The sequence below is a fragment of the Ambystoma mexicanum genome, chromosome 11 (assembly GCF_040938575.1).
Source record: "Ambystoma mexicanum isolate Mex_15411 chromosome 11, UKY_AmexF1_1, whole genome shotgun sequence".
Classification (NCBI taxonomy): Eukaryota; Metazoa; Chordata; class Amphibia; order Caudata; family Ambystomatidae; genus Ambystoma; species Ambystoma mexicanum.
This window is the reverse complement of record NC_090934.1, coordinates 1,211,319,385-1,211,336,880: the sequence shown is the minus strand read 5'-3', so window position 1 is coordinate 1,211,336,880 and position 17,496 is coordinate 1,211,319,385. Positions and strand designations below refer to the sequence as shown.

Below are 17,496 nucleotides of genomic sequence, written 5' to 3'. Positions count from 1 at the left end.
CGAATGCCAGAGCTGGGACACCCAAAGAGGCTGATGAGTACTGTAGGGTATTTTGTGGAGATTTGGGGCCTGACGGTATTTTATTACCGCCGAGAAATAACTTAGCAATAATCACTCTTTGTATTCAGATTTGGCCATGTGCAACAATAATACAATGGACATGCATTATTTCAGCACCCAGACCTGCATATTTGGTATACGTGGTTGGTGGTATTTTGGTGAGCATAATTCCCTTGTTTTATTTGTGGCCCCAATGTCCAGAATCCCTTATCTTCGCTTAGATTTTTCGTGTGATCACTAGAGAGACCTCAGACCTGCATTCTAGGGAAACCACAATTTCCAGGGATAGTGTTGGTGCGCCACCATGGGCAAACTCACTGACTTATTTACGACAGAGAGCTATATGTGGTAGTCTTGTGGTAATTTCCACTACCTTATATACGGTAGGGAGCTATGTTCAGAGAGTCTCTCTTCCCGTTGGCTCATGTACCTCCAACAAGTTATACTACAGTCATTCACAATTATTCATACTGATTCTGACATACACACATCTGTCTTAAAATGACCATTGCACTGTTTAAAAATCTCCCCACATCATTGGCATTGTAATGGTAAATAGAAAATAAACCACCCGTCTGTTTTCAAATATTTTCTGTATTATAAAATTTACATTTAGGCATGATCTCATTTTTTACAGCAATAAAAGGGAACAATCAAAGCATTTTCAATGACACACTGCAATTATAGTGGCGGAGAACAGAACTTAAATTGCAACATTAGCACTTGATAAAGACACGCACGGGACTTTCATTTTTCTAAACTGACTGCATACTTTCGTGCACACACACAGCTCCCCCAGTTAGGTAATTACCTTATCTGTTCAGATTCTTCTCTCTGTGAATGTGGCTCTCTTGGCGTAACTCCAATAAAAAGGAACGCTTGCCTTCTCAAGCCGGGGTCATTGCCTGGAATTCTCAGCTTTTTCAGATAGGACTGCCTCTGCCAGTGGAAAGGTAATTCTTTCAGCTTTCCCCAGTCTCGACTGCAGCAGGACACCCCCACAGCCAGGTCTTCTCCCCAGTAGTGCAGAAAGATGTCTCTCTTCTTTTTCCCTGCTACTGCCCACTAAAACTTTCCTCTCAGCCCTCTTTATGACGTGTTCCAATGAAATCCATCATCTCTCATCCTCCTACTTTTCAACAATAGCTTCGCTTATACATTTGCAATTGTTGCAAATCTGACTTCCTCCTTCCTGCCGTTACTGTGCACAACAACACGGATAATCAGGCAGAGAAGAGAAAAATCTGCACACTCATTTAAATGGTTTTCAAAGTATGCCTAATTCTGCAGTAGAGAACACATTTTATTAGTGGGTTATATTAAAATAAGGTTTTATTAGTCAGGTTAATTGTTAATATGTTAGCTGTTAATTTTCAAATGTGTCTCTAGCAATATAGGCATTTCAGGTGAAAAATAGTGTGCATTTTTAAATGAACACGTGTGCTTTTAACTGTAAAAATAGCTTTGCATCTTATATATTAAAATCGTTTTTTTGACTGAATAGCCTGTCTTTCCTTGTTAATCTGCTAACCCATATAGCAATGCACCGCACCCTTGTGGTGGTGCTGCAAAAAAAAAAATGCTACTTGTGCAGTAGTACTGTACTCTGTGCTGTAACATGCCAAATATCCTTACATATACCCTCCTTTTGTTTTTTAGAACTTGGCTATAATCCAAGCCAATCTCTAAAAACAACTTGTTCTTTCTTTTTCTCTTAAAATGCATGTGTATTGGGATATCTTTCTCTTCCTGACGTAGTCAGTAAAATCAGTAACATTTTCATTTTTACTGATAGCACAATCAACCATCCACCCATGATTAGCACCAAGATAGCCAAACCCACTATTGAGCGTTCCCCCCAGGTTCCCCAATTAAATCTTTCCACTTCTATTATGCCCAGATTACTAATTGTAATATTGTTTTTTCGCAAATTCATTTTCATAACATGTCTTTCTTTGTGATTCAATAAATATTCCACATCTGGATCTATTGGAAAAGTATCCCTTTGAAAAAATCGATATTTTCCACTTGGCTTTCCCAAACATCATTTGTTACATGGAACAATGTTAATCCCCCAATTGACACAATTGCATCCTTTGGAACCTGTAAATAAAAAACATTATATTTTACCTGTTTAACCACGTATGTTCCATGGTTTAAATGTACTACCGTCATGTTCTTTAAACAGGTACTGACCAACCATTTACCTCTGACCATCTTAGCCTGTGCCATTTCTTCACTCCCCATATTACTAATAATCACTTCACATCCCTCTGATATACTTGGGTCAGATTTCAATCCACAAATAGCATCTGTGGCATCAGGAACAAACGGTTTACCTGGACACATATAATTTTGTTCTTTAAATGTTACACATGTTTCCAGGTTTGGTATTAAATAAACTTCAGGTTCCCATGACTGAAATGCCACCACTTCTGGAGTCTTAATCTTAATGAATTTGTCCTCTTGCCAAAATCCCACGTTGTGTACCCACTTCGTTTGATAAATAAGTTCAGGGGCTACAAATGGGATGCATAGCAAAAATCCGATCTCTAGTCTTTCCAAGTCCACATATAACGGCATTGCATTCCCCATTTCGAATGCAATTTTTATCTGTATAAGGTCAATTTCCCTCCTGGTCAATCTTTCTATCATTTGCCGAATGATATCCTGCGAAACAAAATACAAGGGAATATGTCCTTGAATCAATTGTGAAACTGCAGTTTGAACTTCTCTCATATAATTCGTTAATAGTCTATCAACAGGACTCATTATGTTCAATATTTCATTTAAAGTTCTGTCATGCTTAAGTATTATTTTAGTCGCCCGTTGCATCACATCCGCTTGTTCATTTAGAATGATTGCAGTTTCATTTATGAATCTTACTTGTTCATCCAGTCCCCCTCTAATTCCATCTAATGTCTTTTGTATTATTTCTAGGTCAATACTCAGTTGTTGTGCTTTAGTACTCAGTGTTCCTACCGAAATAGAATTGGCTGTTGATATTGTAGTACCTATTATTGCCCCAATTATAGACATTACCATTGATATCGCGAGCATCACCGCACCTCTCTTTCCTCTCTTCTTCTTAATGTCTGCTGAATTCACGAATGTTTTTTCCAATTGCATTAATATATCTCTTATTGACTGCTTAGCGTCCTCTTTTCTTATTTCCAGCCACTCTTTAGTCTGTTCAATCTTAATTCCGGTATTGTTCAAATGTTTTTCAATCAAAATCTCAGGATCCAATGGTATGTAGATATTTTGGAAAATCATCCTTCTATCACTCATGATGAATCCTGGTGCTTCTTCTACCGCGATACCAGATGCTGGTCCAGGTTCAATGACAACCTGTGCTTCTGAATTCTTGAAGATCCCTCCAAATATCACTATTGTTAAACATGTCATCGGTATCATCTTCAATGCTGATCGCTTTGTAGCCTTGGTCTTCACCCCTCTTTGGGGCTTTCCCGGAATCCGTCCTCGCGGTCTCCAGTACTCCATCGTCTCCCGTGGCCTCTGATCCCGGAACCTCCGACCAAATAATGTTAATTGTCTTATCAAAATAGAAAATAAACAGATTAAGTACATAGCACAATACTAATTTCCACCTTTTTGCCAAAAATAAAACATGCTTGGTAAAAATACTTCTTTTTTTTTTTTTTTTTTTCTGAAATTAAACACAAGTTAAAAGAAAACAAACACATATAAAACAGCATTCAATATTTAATACACTTTCTCTCTGTACACCAACCACGAGCTTCCGTTATATGTGCATTTATTTATTTATTTATTTATATTATATATTTATTTATTTATTTATTTATATTATATATTTTCACATATATTACAGTGTTTATGTGCCATCATAACAATCAACTTTTTTTTTTTTTTTTAACTTCTTTGTCACTGCCTCCTGATTACACCCATTTATTTTCTCAAGGGACTCTATCCGTTTCCACATGCTCAAGCTGCCTGATCTCATGTCTGGGATGGCATGGTTTGATTTGATTTACATGGACAAACTGCTCTATTGCTGTTTCACCTTCATTTTTCAAAATTTTATACACTACAGGAGAGACTTTATCTATAATTCGGAATGGCCCCTGCCAGGCTGCCAGAAATTTAGAATTTTTCTGTTTACTTTTCCCAAAATGAAACTTGTACACCTGATCCCCTACATTGTATTCCTTTACTGATGTCTTTTTGTCATAATATGACTTAGCACTGTCAGCAGCTCTTTCCAGATTTCTCTGCACAAAAGCAAATGCATGTTGCAAATGCCTCCTCATTTCATCAATATATTCATGAACTGTGGATGCACTCACTAGAGTTTGCTCATGTGTTCTGTATAGTAGGTGTTGTGGTAACACCATTTTCCTACCTGTTAAGACCTCATGGGGGCTAACACCTGTTGCTTTGGCAGGAGTCGACCTGATTGCCATCAAAACCAATGGTAAACGCAAATCCCAGCTGGAACCTGCTTCTGCCACAAATTTCTTTAAAATGTCCACAACAGACCTATTGCTTCTTTCAACTGTACCTGAAGACGCCGCCCGATATGCGATATGTAGTTTCCTTTTCACACCTAGTATTTGCCATACCTTACTCATTAGAGTACTTGTGAAATGACTTCCTCTGTCTGACTCAATTCTTTGTGGCAACCCAAACCTTGAGAACACATGGTTCACCAGCAATGTGGCTGCTGTTTGCGCACTACAATCTGGTGCGGGAATGCACTCAATCCATTTTGACATCAAACATACCACACTCAAAATATAGCGGTGTCCCCTGCTCGACCTTTTTAAAGGACCTACATAGTCTATTTGCAAATCTGACCATGGGAGAGTTAGGCCTCTTTTCATCAATGGTGCTCTATGCATTGGTGAAGCAGGTTTAAATTGGGCGCATACTAGACATCCTCTAGTATATAATTCCACATCTTGGGACATATGTGGCCAGTAAGCATAATCTTTTAGTATTTCTAATGTCTTTTGTGAACCTCTATGGCCTGCAGTTATGGCATCATGTGCATGGTGTAGCATTAGTCCTCTGAATGAAAGGGGTACTACCCACTGTATTTGCCCTGTTATGGACTCTCTAATCATGAGTCCATCCTGTAATCTAATTCGTGTTTTGTTCTTTAATAACACCCTCAACTCTTCTTTTCCCATACAATCATTTTCTGTTAAAGGATTTTGTTCAGGATCCATCAAATGATTATAATAGATTCCCAAAATTTGATCATTCTTTTGTGCCTCAATCAAATCTTGGTCTGGCGTGTCATGACTCCACTGCACCACCGGTTGATCTACCTCCTTTGGTGCTTTAGACCGTGTGACTGCATCAATTTGTATTTCACCCATTAAATAATCAATAGGTAGCAATTCTCCCATCACAGCCCCAATCTTAGCCAGATGGTCTGCCTTATCATTTCCCTCCTTATCCTCTCCTGGTGTTTTTAAATGCCCACGAATTTTTCTCCAGTATATTGTTAAATTATTTTCTGACACCAATTTGTCTATGGCTTGTATCATTTTTCCATGTTTAAGTGGCTTTTTGTTGTATGTAACCATGCCTCTTGCTTTCCAACCAGGCAAATACTCCACAAAGCTATTCCGTGCATAGTCAGAATCAGTCACCAGGACAATTTCACTGAACTTTTTATCAACTGCAGTAGCAATTGCTTTATAGATGGCTGCCAATTCCGCCACCTGACTGCTCCTATCTCCAATCCTCATCCCTATACTAGGAACGCCTTCACATTTCAACCAGACATTTCCTATTCCTGCCACTAATTGTTTATTACTGTCATTTTCAATGTGAAAAGCACAACCATCCACGTATACAGTTGGCAAATCCTTGCATGTTTTTTCATCAAAAGCTTTGTGTGGTGATTGTTCAAATTCCTGTAAACTAGCTTCCACATCCATTTCATTTGTTATTTGTTCAGCTGCACAGTCATGTAAGTCAGCTAACCCTTGAGCAATTGGGCTCTTTTTATTTTGTCCATATCTTACTTCTACGGGAAAACCTTGTAATGCCAGCGTCCATGAAGTGATTCTGGATTGCGCTAGATTGCCTGATCTAATTCTTTTACTTTCTAAAAATTGCAAAGGTTGATGATTTGTTTCAATAATCACCTTTTCTCCCTGAACAATGGGGCGAAAATGTTGTAGCGCCCACACAGTGGTTAATAGGGCCTTCTCACATTCATTAAATTTCATTTCAACTTGGGAAAATGCCTTACTTGCATATGCAATGGTTTTGTGATTCAAATCGTGTTTTTGTGATAACACTGCTGACATACAATGTTCAGAAAAGCCTATTTCTATAAAGAAATCCCTATCCTTTATGGGGTATGCTAAACATGGTGCCTTTACAAGACATTCCTTCAATCTAGCCACTGCATCAGATTGCTCTCTTTCCCATCTCCAGGGAGTATTTAGTTTAAGCAGTTTAGTCAATGGTTGAGTGATTTCTGCATAATTCTCAATGAACTTTCTGTTATAGCCTGTCATCCCTAATAAACTTTTTACTCCTTTCACATTTTTAGGATCTTTTAATCTTTGTATGGCCTCTATTTTCTTCCTTTGTGGATTTAGCCCATGTTCAGTCACTTCATGCCCTAGAAAGTTCACTTTTTTCTTGCACCATTGTGCTTTTTGCAAAGATACTTTGGCGCCTGCTTTCTGCAATTGGCCAAGCACATGTCTTATTTCATCAAAATGGCTTTTAAGGTTTTCATTTTTTATCAAGACATCATCCACATAAACTATTGTCCCTCTTTCCGCTGCATCCGGCATGGCCTTTCTCAAAAATATGCCAAATTCACTCCCACTATTGATGTACCCGAACGGAGCTCTAAGCCAGGCATATTGAGTCCTGTCAAATGTAAAGGAAAATAGGTGTTGTATCTCCTCTGCCAATGGCACACACCAATATCCAGATGTGAGATCTAACGTGGTAAATACATTTGAACCATGTATCTGAGCTAGGCCCTGATCAATGAATGGTAGTGGCCATCTAGATACTGGTACTCTTTTATTTAACTCTCTTAAGTCTGCACACAGCCGCCATTGACCATTTGGCTTTAACACACCTAAAATAGGCGTATTGGATGTGCTATGAATGGGCCTAATTATTCCCCGTGATTCCAAATTTTTAATAATCTCTGCCAATGATTCTAAACATGCCAGCGGTAGTCTATACTGGCGTACAAACACTGGATTTCTGCTACAACCTTCTGGTAGTGTGGCCACATGTAAATCAGTTAAACCACAATCATAAGCATCTTTTGCAAATACATCCTTGAACTCCATAAATATTTCCCTCAGAGTGCGTCGATCCTCATCGCTGTTACATGCATCCGCTAAGGAGATCTGCTCTTCTACCATTCTGGAAAATTCTGGAAACTCTTCTGGTAAAGGAATCTCAGCGCTTTCCTCTAACTGTGTGGCTGTGTCTTTTTGTAGAGCTGCCACTTTCAAATATTTTGGCATATCAGCTTCCACTTCAATGGGCTGATTTCCTGTTTCATTTTCATTTAAATTAAATATTATGCAATCCTCTTGATGGCAGCACACTGTCTCATTTGAATCATAAGGATACACAGAATGAATTTTAAACATTCCTTTGGGCTGAGAGTCCAGGTGTTCTGGCAACTCGCCCTTGGCATCTACATATTTTTCAGGAATATTCCCAATCACCATGTTATTTAAATCTGCCGTATAATGTGATTTTTGTATGGCCATTCCTAATGGGGAGTTTTCCTCTAAATGAATATCCTGACAACCTTTATTATTCACCATGATTTTTACAGATCCCTCACCAATGTCTACCAATGGAATGTATTCATAATCCAGGCCTTGCTGTTTTATGGATTCATTCAGGCATACAAATGCATCAGAGCCTTTCATCTGCTGTCCATTTTTGCATTTCAGTGTTATTGCAAACTGTTTTGTAAATGCAGGAATAATAGTATTTTTCCTCATCTGTAATTCGACTGCATAAGGAACTAGTTGTGCACAATGATAAGCCCTTCTTTTGTCTTCAAATTCAGGCGCCGGCCCACCTAGGCGCGACCATATTTTTTGATTAAGGAAATCTAACACCATACACATTCTGTGCATGATGTCATTGCCCATGTAAAATTCATTTTGTGCTCCACTCACTATCCATACATTATGGTAAATTGCTTTCTGCCCAATGCTAATTTTAAGCATGCATCTGCCTGTAATTCGGTTTTCAAAGTTTGGACTGTCCAACCCAGAAACATATTGGTTTTTAATCCTAAATTTCGGGATTTCTTCCCTCTCCATAATTTTTTGCAACAATTTCTCATTAATGAAACTCCTTTCATGTTCAAGCGCTAAAGTGGCTTTTATTGTTTTAAGATAATCATTTATACCAGCGTGAACCCATGGTTGCTCATCTTCCATGTGTATCTCTGCCAGAGTGGTAATGTGTTTTTCTGAATCTGTTTTAGGAACAATATTCTGTTTGCATGTATTCTCTTTTAAATAGAAACGTAATGTGTGTTCGTCTATGGCAGTCTGCCAATCTTTCCTTGGGTCCAAGTATATTTGTACAGGTAGTTTTTCATTGTCGCTCTGATCTTTGTCTTGACACCTTAATATAACAGTGACACTAGGTATGCAGCTATTCTGTAGATATACCTCCACAGCATCCTTTGTTTTGGCAACGGTGTGACATTCGTTTATATTGCTGTTTTGTGATTTTAGTTTCTTAGGCCTCAATGGTTTTTTGGTTAAGGACCACAGCACTCCATTCACCCCATCTATGAGAGGAGACAATCTTTTCAGGCAATCTGTCCCCATCAGAAATGGAATTTCACAAATAGATGTGATCAATACCTCTTGTTTCATTCTGTGCTTTCCTATTTTTATGTCAACCTCAGTTACACCTATGATGGGCACCTCCTCCCCATTAAAGTTATGCACTGGGCCTTGATTTGCCTTCACTGTGATCTGACTCTGTGGAGGCCTCCCTTCATTGATACTCTTTACCAGCTCCTTGGACATAATTGTGGCCTGTGCGCCAGTGTCAATCATAGCAAAGGTGTGGCATTTTTCTTCTACAGTGATGGGTGCATAATATCTGTCCTCAACTTCCTCTAATACACATAAGAAATGTGAATTCTTACTGATTTCAGGGCTCACCTTTCTCAGGCCTTTTTCACTTTTGGCTAAGCACATTGGTAAATGAAAAGACATTTTTCCCTCCTTTTTACCCATTTCTGTGCGAGATATTTTATTCATTTCTCCATGTTCAGAGGTTTTTTGGAGTGTGGCCACCGTTCGCCCATCCATCTGGGTAACATCAGAGACCACATTACAACCTTCCAACTGAACATGTGTCACAACATCATTCAGCAATTTGTCATTTTTTAATTCTGTGCATTTGTGATCATTTAGTGTAATACCAGCCCTTTCAGCCTCTTCAAAAATATGTGGCTCAAAGAATTTTTCAGGTGATTGACTTGTACCCTCCTTGTGAGTATTTCCTTTTTCTGTCTGTGTTTGGTAATTGTTTTGCTTGCCCAGGGAAGGAGCTATGGCATCCCCATTTACTCCCTGTTCACTGGTATTCCCCATGCATGAGTCATTTTTCTTAAATCTGTCCCTTTGTTCTTTTGGAATTCCTAATGTTTCTTTTTCATTTGTGCAAATCTTTACTGTTTTATTTAGCTCTAAGTTAAACCGTACCTCTTTTTTAGAAGTATTTGCACTTTCTGTCACAATTTCATTTACTGGTACTTTCATTTTTAATCCATTAGTCATCTCAGAGTCGTTATGCAAAGTTATATCAGAGCAATCTGTCATTTTGGCACTGCAGTTATCATGAGTACTTAGTCACTTTTCGGAAGCCCCCCGGTCATTGCTATGGCCATCAGCCCCCTCTTTGGAAGGTTGTTTTTGCGCTGTATAGAGCTTTCCTATTTGCTCAGCTAACATTTTCACTTGGGCCTCAAGGCATTGGAACCTTTCCACCTCTCTAGGATCCTCTTTCTGTGGCCTAGGTCGATATTGGTTGTTTTCCCCCTGATTGGATCTATTCTGATACCTCTCAGGTGATTGATACCGGTTGGGATGGTTTCTGAATTCTTGATTCATTTGTGGAGGGGAGCGGTTTGCACCCATCCTTTGATTATAGTCCCCTGGTGGGGAATCATTGTACTGGCGTGGACTGTAGTTCACGTTTTGCCTCATGTCCTGTCTCTCAGATTGTGGGTACTGGCCCCTATATTGATTTCCATTATCAGTAAATCGATCCACATATCGGGGCCTATCCTGATTACCATATATCATGGTGCTGGGATCAAATCTGCTCTGTGTCCCCAATGACTGGTAGGGACCATCATTTCTTTGATCTTGATTTTGTCTCTGGTTATTGTTCATACCTGCCATATCAGACCGGTATCTTACCCGGGGTCTATCTCCTAAATATCTAGGGCTGATGTAGCTCTCTCTATTACTAGGATCATGTGATTGGAACATTGGTACAGGCAATGGCGATCTTTGTTGATTACCCCTTTGTTCAGGTGTCACATTATTTTTACCTTGGCTTTGAGCAGACTCAAGGGACATTTTGGCTGACCTGATTTCCATTACTGTGGCTGAGGGTTCTTTAGATTTAGGCCTAGTATCTTTCATTTTATCACTTTCTCTACCCTGACAATAGAGTACCTCATATAGCTTGGTGCTTTGATGTACAATCCATTCAAGGGACTTGTCACGGTCAAATTCACGGACCAATTGGGATATGATGTCTTTCTGTAGCCCATAGAAGTATGCGGTTTTAAACTCATTGGAATTTGAGTCAAAAGATACATCAAAGCGAGAGAATGCTCTTTTTAAGTCTTGTAAAAATTGGCGAGGTGATGTATTAGGTCCAGCAGTAATAGTGTACGCAACTTTCTTTGCCTCTTGCAATGACTGAAAAGGAGAAAAATGACGCCTAATTTCTTTTTCAAACTCCAGCCATGTCATATTCTGCTGTTCATTTAATCCCCTTATGATGCTGGCCGTCGGGGCATCTAAAGTTAAATGAAAATATTGTCTGTACTGTTCCTTAGGTATCTGGAGCGCTTTAAAAATGTCATGCACCGCTTCTAAGTGATCCTCAATGCAGCATTCACCTCCCTTTTTAAATGGTTTGATCAGGGCTTTAATGGATTTCATTATTTTTATGGGGCTACTTGTTGCAATGCATGGAATTGCACTATTTTGTGATTCAATCCTGTTTTCAGGTGTATGAGATTGGTGGCTGCCCCCAATGGGAGTATCAAATCCCCCAAGGGCGCTGCAACCAAGTTCAGTCACCGGTCCAGTCACTGGGGCACTAGCTCTTTGGGCAGAGCTAGAATTCACCTCCACTCCATTGAATGTGGTACCCTGCCGCCTCTCCTGTGACCTGGGAATGCACATTTGCTGTTCTAAGTCCTTACACTTTTTAAGGAGTCTGTTGGCTTCATCATGCAAATAATTATTTTCATCACTCATTTTATTAATTGCCTCCTGCATGTCACACATTTGAATTTGGCATTCATTGAACTCTTTATTTCTTTTGTCTCTTTCTTGAATCATTTTAATCATTTCTTGTTCTACACTCTGGAGATCACCTTCTTTTTCACAATGTTCTTTTTGTAAAATCTGCATTTCTGAAACAACCTCATCTTTATCCTGCCTAATGTGATCCACTAAGGCTTTTAAGTGTGTCAATTCTTGCTCACTATCTTCAAATTGTTTCTTGCTTTTGGATAACTGAGTATCAAAGTCTCTGCATTTTAATTGCATGTCTTTTTGGCATACATCCAATTCTGCTCTCAACATTTCCTGATTTTTACTTGCCCCATCTATTTCAGTCTTTAACCTGTTAATTAGCTGAGTATCATTCTCTTGCATTCGCAGTGACTTGTTTAAAATAAACCATATTTTGCCGCATAGACGTATTAAACAGTCTTTCTCTGCACTTTTATCGGCTGCATTCAATAATCTCGTAAGGCAGACCTGAATTATGCTGCCTTCTGCAAAAATATTGTCTAGTTTTTCTTTCTGCACCTCACCCTGAATGCGGTTACTCCATTCTAAGGTACTGTTCGAAGACCAATTCCCATGTGCAAATAACTTTGCCTCTAAATATTGCACTAGATCTGAGAATGTGGTTTCCCTTTGTGACATTCTGAAATTCGTTTTTAGTGGCACACTGCTATTATAAAATGGGTTCCCTTTAATGTGCAAATGGCAGTGTGAGACACGCTTGCCACGCCCAGTAGGTACTCTATGATCACTTTCCCGGCCTGCAACGCACCATAAATATGTAGGGTATTTTGTGGAGATTTGGGGCCTGACGGTATTTTATTACCGCCGAGAAATAACTTAGCAATAATCACTCTTTGTATTCAGATTTGGCCATGTGCAACAATAATACAATGGACATGCATTATTTCAGCACCCAGACCTGCATATTTGGTATACGTGGTTGGTGGTATTTTGGTGAGCATAATTCCCTTGTTTTATTTGTGGCCCCAATGTCCAGAATCCCTTATCTTCGCTTAGATTTTTCGTGTGATCACTAGAGAGACCTCAGACCTGCATTCTAGGGAAACCACAATTTCCAGGGATAGTGTTGGTGCGCCACCATGGGCAAACTCACTGACTTATTTACGACAGAGAGCTATATGTGGTAGTCTTGTGGTAATTTCCACTACCTTATATACGGTAGGGAGCTATGTTCAGAGAGTCTCTCTTCCCGTTGGCTCATGTACCTCCAACAAGTTATACTACAGTCATTCACAATTATTCATACTGATTCTGACATACACACATCTGTCTTAAAATGACCATTGCACTGTTTAAAAATCTCCCCACATCATTGGCATTGTAATGGTAAATAGAAAATAAACCACCCGTCTGTTTTCAAATATTTTCTGTATTATAAAATTTACATTTAGGCATGATCTCATTTTTTACAGCAATAAAAGGGAACAATCAAAGCATTTTCAATGACACACTGCAATTATAGTGGCGGAGAACAGAACTTAAATTGCAACATTAGCACTTGATAAAGACACGCACGGGACTTTCATTTTTCTAAACTGACTGCATACTTTCGTGCACACACACAGCTCCCCCAGTTAGGTAATTACCTTATCTGTTCAGATTCTTCTCTCTGTGAATGTGGCTCTCTTGGCGTAACTCCAATAAAAAGGAACGCTTGCCTTCTCAAGCCGGGGTCATTGCCTGGAATTCTCAGCTTTTTCAGATAGGACTGCCTCTGCCAGTGGAAAGGTAATTCTTTCAGCTTTCCCCAGTCTCGACTGCAGCAGGACACCCCCACAGCCAGGTCTTCTCCCCAGTAGTGCAGAAAGATGTCTCTCTTCTTTTTCCCTGCTACTGCCCACTAAAACTTTCCTCTCAGCCCTCTTTATGACGTGTTCCAATGAAATCCATCATCTCTCATCCTCCTACTTTTCAACAATAGCTTCGCTTATACATTTGCAATTGTTGCAAATCTGACTTAAAATCGTTTTTTTGACTGAATAGCCTGTCTTTCCTTGTTAATCTGCTAACCCATATAGCAATGCACCGCACCCTTGTGGTGGTGCTGCAAAAAAAAAAATGCTACTTGTGCAGTAGTACTGTACTCTGTGCTGTAACATGCCAAATATCCTTACAGTACACATAACCCCAATGTAATAATCAACATCCCTGGCCTCCCTGCTCCCACCACTGTACCAACATATCACTGTAATGGGAATTGCACCGTCCACACCCTCCAAAACACCCTGCATGCACACACACCCAAGAACAAACATCAAGGGTACATACATGAACATACACCCTGCCCACCTAACAATGACCCATACCTGAAATACTTGTTGAACACTGCACCGGCACCTTGTACTGCCAAGTGTTCAAGCATCAGCTCCCACACAGACACACATCACATCACCCTGCCACAGCCTACTGTATGTGTGACCGCCATGCTTCTACGAGCATCAGAACACAATGCTGACCCCCATCTCCACCCACCCTTGCACACATTGGCAATGACATGTGTCCCCCATGTCCCAGCCAGCCCGATCCCTGATCCCAAATGCAGAAACTGGCCCTACAACTAGAGAAGGCAGCTAGGCCATGCTTGCTCCATCCATACCACACCCCTCCACCTCAACATCCCACAGCAGGAACGGCCACCCACCCAACATCCTACCCAGCAAATGGCAGTGTACCACAACAGTATCCCCAGCACAGAAGTCTACCACGTACAAACATCACACTTCCTACAGCTAAGTACACATAACACAAGCATGTGTGCACCATGCCATGACCCCGACACAGCACAGCCATGACCAACATAATGCATGTATCTGTGCTTCCTGAATCCACACTGCTTACTGAAAACATGCCTTTCTAACTCCCTCGGTCACATCATCTGACAGTGAAGTAGGCCATGCAAGCACCTCAAGGGACACCAGACGCCTCTGCAGCAGGACAACACGAACCACCACCATCACCCAGGACACTGCAGCAACAACTGTCACCACTGCTGTGCCCATCCAGGCAGCCCCAACTGTCGCTGTCACCGCTGCTGCGTCCACCCAGGCAGCCCCAAATGCCACTGTCACCACTGCTGCGCCCATCCAGGCAGCCCCAACTGCCACTGTCCCCACTGCAGTCCCCATCCAGGCAGCCCCAACTGCTGTTGTTACACCACCACCATCACAAAGCCATATGCGAATAGGCATGAATCAAGTGCTGAGGGCATAGCCGATAATTCTAGAGACAACAGAGGGGAGACCAGCGCCCACACGAGCTATGAGCCTGCAGAGTTCAGCCCAATAAACCTCATGAGCCCACACTGCCCTCCCTTCTCCAGTGTCAGGGAAATGGATGGCTGATTACGCCATATTGAAGAACGGTAGGATGCCTCATCTGCCCTAGTGCAGCAGCACCTTCAAGAGGCACAGTTGATAAGGGAAAGTGTACATGCCAGTGGCCGGCGCAATGCACGTGCCCTTGGTCATGCCACAACTGCCATCATCCTGATGGCCATGAGGGGACGCAAGAGGAATAGTATAATGTCCTCCATTACTGAGACCATGGCAATGTCCCTTCAGGCATCCCTGGGTAGATGTGCCACTGAGCAAGCACACACACCATTCATGAACTCCACGCCTGCAAGTTCAGTGCACAGCAGCCCATGGCGTCGGTCGATGTGCTTGTTATCCACTCCACACAGTCGAACGCCAGATGGCAAGCAGGAATGCAACTAGGCTGACAACAAACATGTGCCCCGGATGTGTCTTTGGCTGGGACTACATGAACAACGTGACATGAGCTTTGGGGGACAGCTAGGGAGGTGGGAAGGGATAGTAGGGAAGTGGAGGAGTAGGGAGGGAGAGTGGGGAGGGATAGTTGGGTAGGGATAGTGAAGTGGGATAGTTGGGGATGGGGGTGGGTACAGCGATGATTGGGGAGAGAGAGCGGGGAGGCATAGTTTCGGAGGTGAGTGTAGTCCATATTTGTTTTGCATTTCATTCATTTCATTACACTTGGTGTTGCATATACATCATGACTGGACATAAATTCTTAGTGTGAGTGAGTGTTTAATTTCCTTTACAGTGCCGAGTGCGATAGCTGGCCTAAGCCATGGGCTTGTGTGCTGTGCTTAGAAATAGTGGTTAATCAGTGCATCGCGTGCATCACAGCCATTGCTGGTGGGATTTATCAACCATAGCATCAAAGGGTATCCTCAATATACCAAAAGGAGTATCCAGAATCACCTGCATGGGAGGGAGAGAAAGGGGGCACAATCATTGTGGTGCAAGTATCATGTTAGTAAAGTCTGTGTGTTGGTTGTTCATACATGCAAGTTATTACAGGTGATTGGCAAAAGACGTATAATATGTCACAAATGACCCTAATATCCTGCACATTGTGAATGGAATTTGCTGTTTTTAAATTGTATGGATAGACAGGTGTTCAATGGCATGCCTGGCCACCAGCTCCACATGTGTGCAGTCCAACACACCAATCACATTGCGCATGCCAGCAACGTTGGTGGCATTAAACTGGTCAAGTGTTCTGGGTAGAACTATGTGATCGGACACGTGCCGCAGGAGCACAACCAGAACCTGAAAAAGGACCCTCGAAAAACAAGGTTGGGATAGCCCATGCACTTCACCCACAGTGTGTTGGTAGGTGCCGGTAGCAAGGACATGTAGCACAGACAATACCTTAAGCAAGTGGGGGATGTTAGTACGGATCTGGATGAGGCTGACAAGGTCATCGTGGAACAGGTCCACTAGGGAGGTGATAGTGTCCCTTTCTAGTCAGTACAGTGTGTGGATTTGTGTTTGGCTGAGGTTGTGGCCCTTATGCAGAGTATGGGTGGCTGCCTGTGGGGTGCTACCTGCTGGCCATTGCTAGTATGCATGGCCAAGATGAGCCTCCTTCTCCTCTTGCTCCTCTGCTGCCTCCTTTGCCTCTCTCCCTCTTCCAGTTGGATTGATGCATGCAGGGCCTCCAGCTCCATTATTGCTACTGCTGCTGCAAGCATGGTTGTGTTGGAAGGGGTATGGGGTGTGGGAGTGGTCCTTTTGTGCTTTTATAGTGCTCATGGTGTGCACCTGCACTGATTTTGGCCACTTGTGGGCTGTTCCTTCACACCTGACACTGTTTAATGCCTGTTACGCACTGCAGGTGTTTCCAGCACGCTTGTCACGGTGCCACCTCCACTTTTATGTCCATGTTTCTGTTAAGTCTCTACTCAAAATGTGCCCATACTACCGCCATGCCAGTGTTTCAGGCATGGCCGATGCACCATGCCGCAGATTCTGGATACGGTAGGTCACTTGAGGTGATGGAGTTTGCGTCATCGCAACTCAGAGTATGCTGGTCTGGAATAAGGTGCTGCTACGGTGTGACCGGCACCAGTATTTCAGGACTGGCATACTTGTAATGAAGCCCATAGTCTTTCTCATCACCTTAAGAAGATGCACTGTGTGCTGAGAACAGAGCTGGGTACCAGGCCTGGGGAGATCAGCTCCAGTCAATCAAGGAACACAAATCATGGGGTGGATGGCAGAGGGCAAGGGCCAATGGTAGTCCTCCGATCCTGCAACAATGTAATAGAGTCAGGCAAGCCACCTGACATGCGAGGGCCAGTTGAATAACATCTATATGTGCCAGCCATAGGTGAAACCACCACAATCACTCAATCAGGGGTGCTCTTAAGTTTTTGGGGAAGAGCCCATATTTGTGATGTCAGAATGCTACAAAAATGCCTGACACGTGCTCAGGAGCTGTGATCACTGGAAACGTCTTTCCTGTGTGATCCTTGTCTGTTATGGAAAATAAAGGACAGTTATAACTTGCCCTTGGCTGAGTCCTCTGTTTGAATGCCGGG

At 41.8% G+C, this 17,496-nt stretch overlaps 2 protein-coding genes across 2 annotated transcripts in view; both read right to left on the bottom strand.

Annotated features, from left to right (window-relative positions):
• Nucleotides 1-17,496, bottom strand: part of LINGO1 (leucine rich repeat and Ig domain containing 1) — a 6,683,609-nt gene that overhangs the window by 2,643,219 nt on the left and 4,022,894 nt on the right. The gene's annotated exons all lie outside the window — the stretch shown is intronic.
• LOC138504233 (uncharacterized) lies at nucleotides 639-13,611 on the bottom strand. Its single transcript, XM_069624564.1, has 2 exons — nucleotides 13,232-13,611; nucleotides 639-3,616 (listed from the first exon to the last, which is right to left on the bottom strand). The coding sequence occupies exon 2, from the start codon at nucleotides 3,562-3,564 to the stop codon at nucleotides 2,047-2,049; it is 1,518 nt and encodes a 505-aa protein (XP_069480665.1). The 5' UTR covers nucleotides 3,565-3,616; nucleotides 13,232-13,611; the 3' UTR covers nucleotides 639-2,046.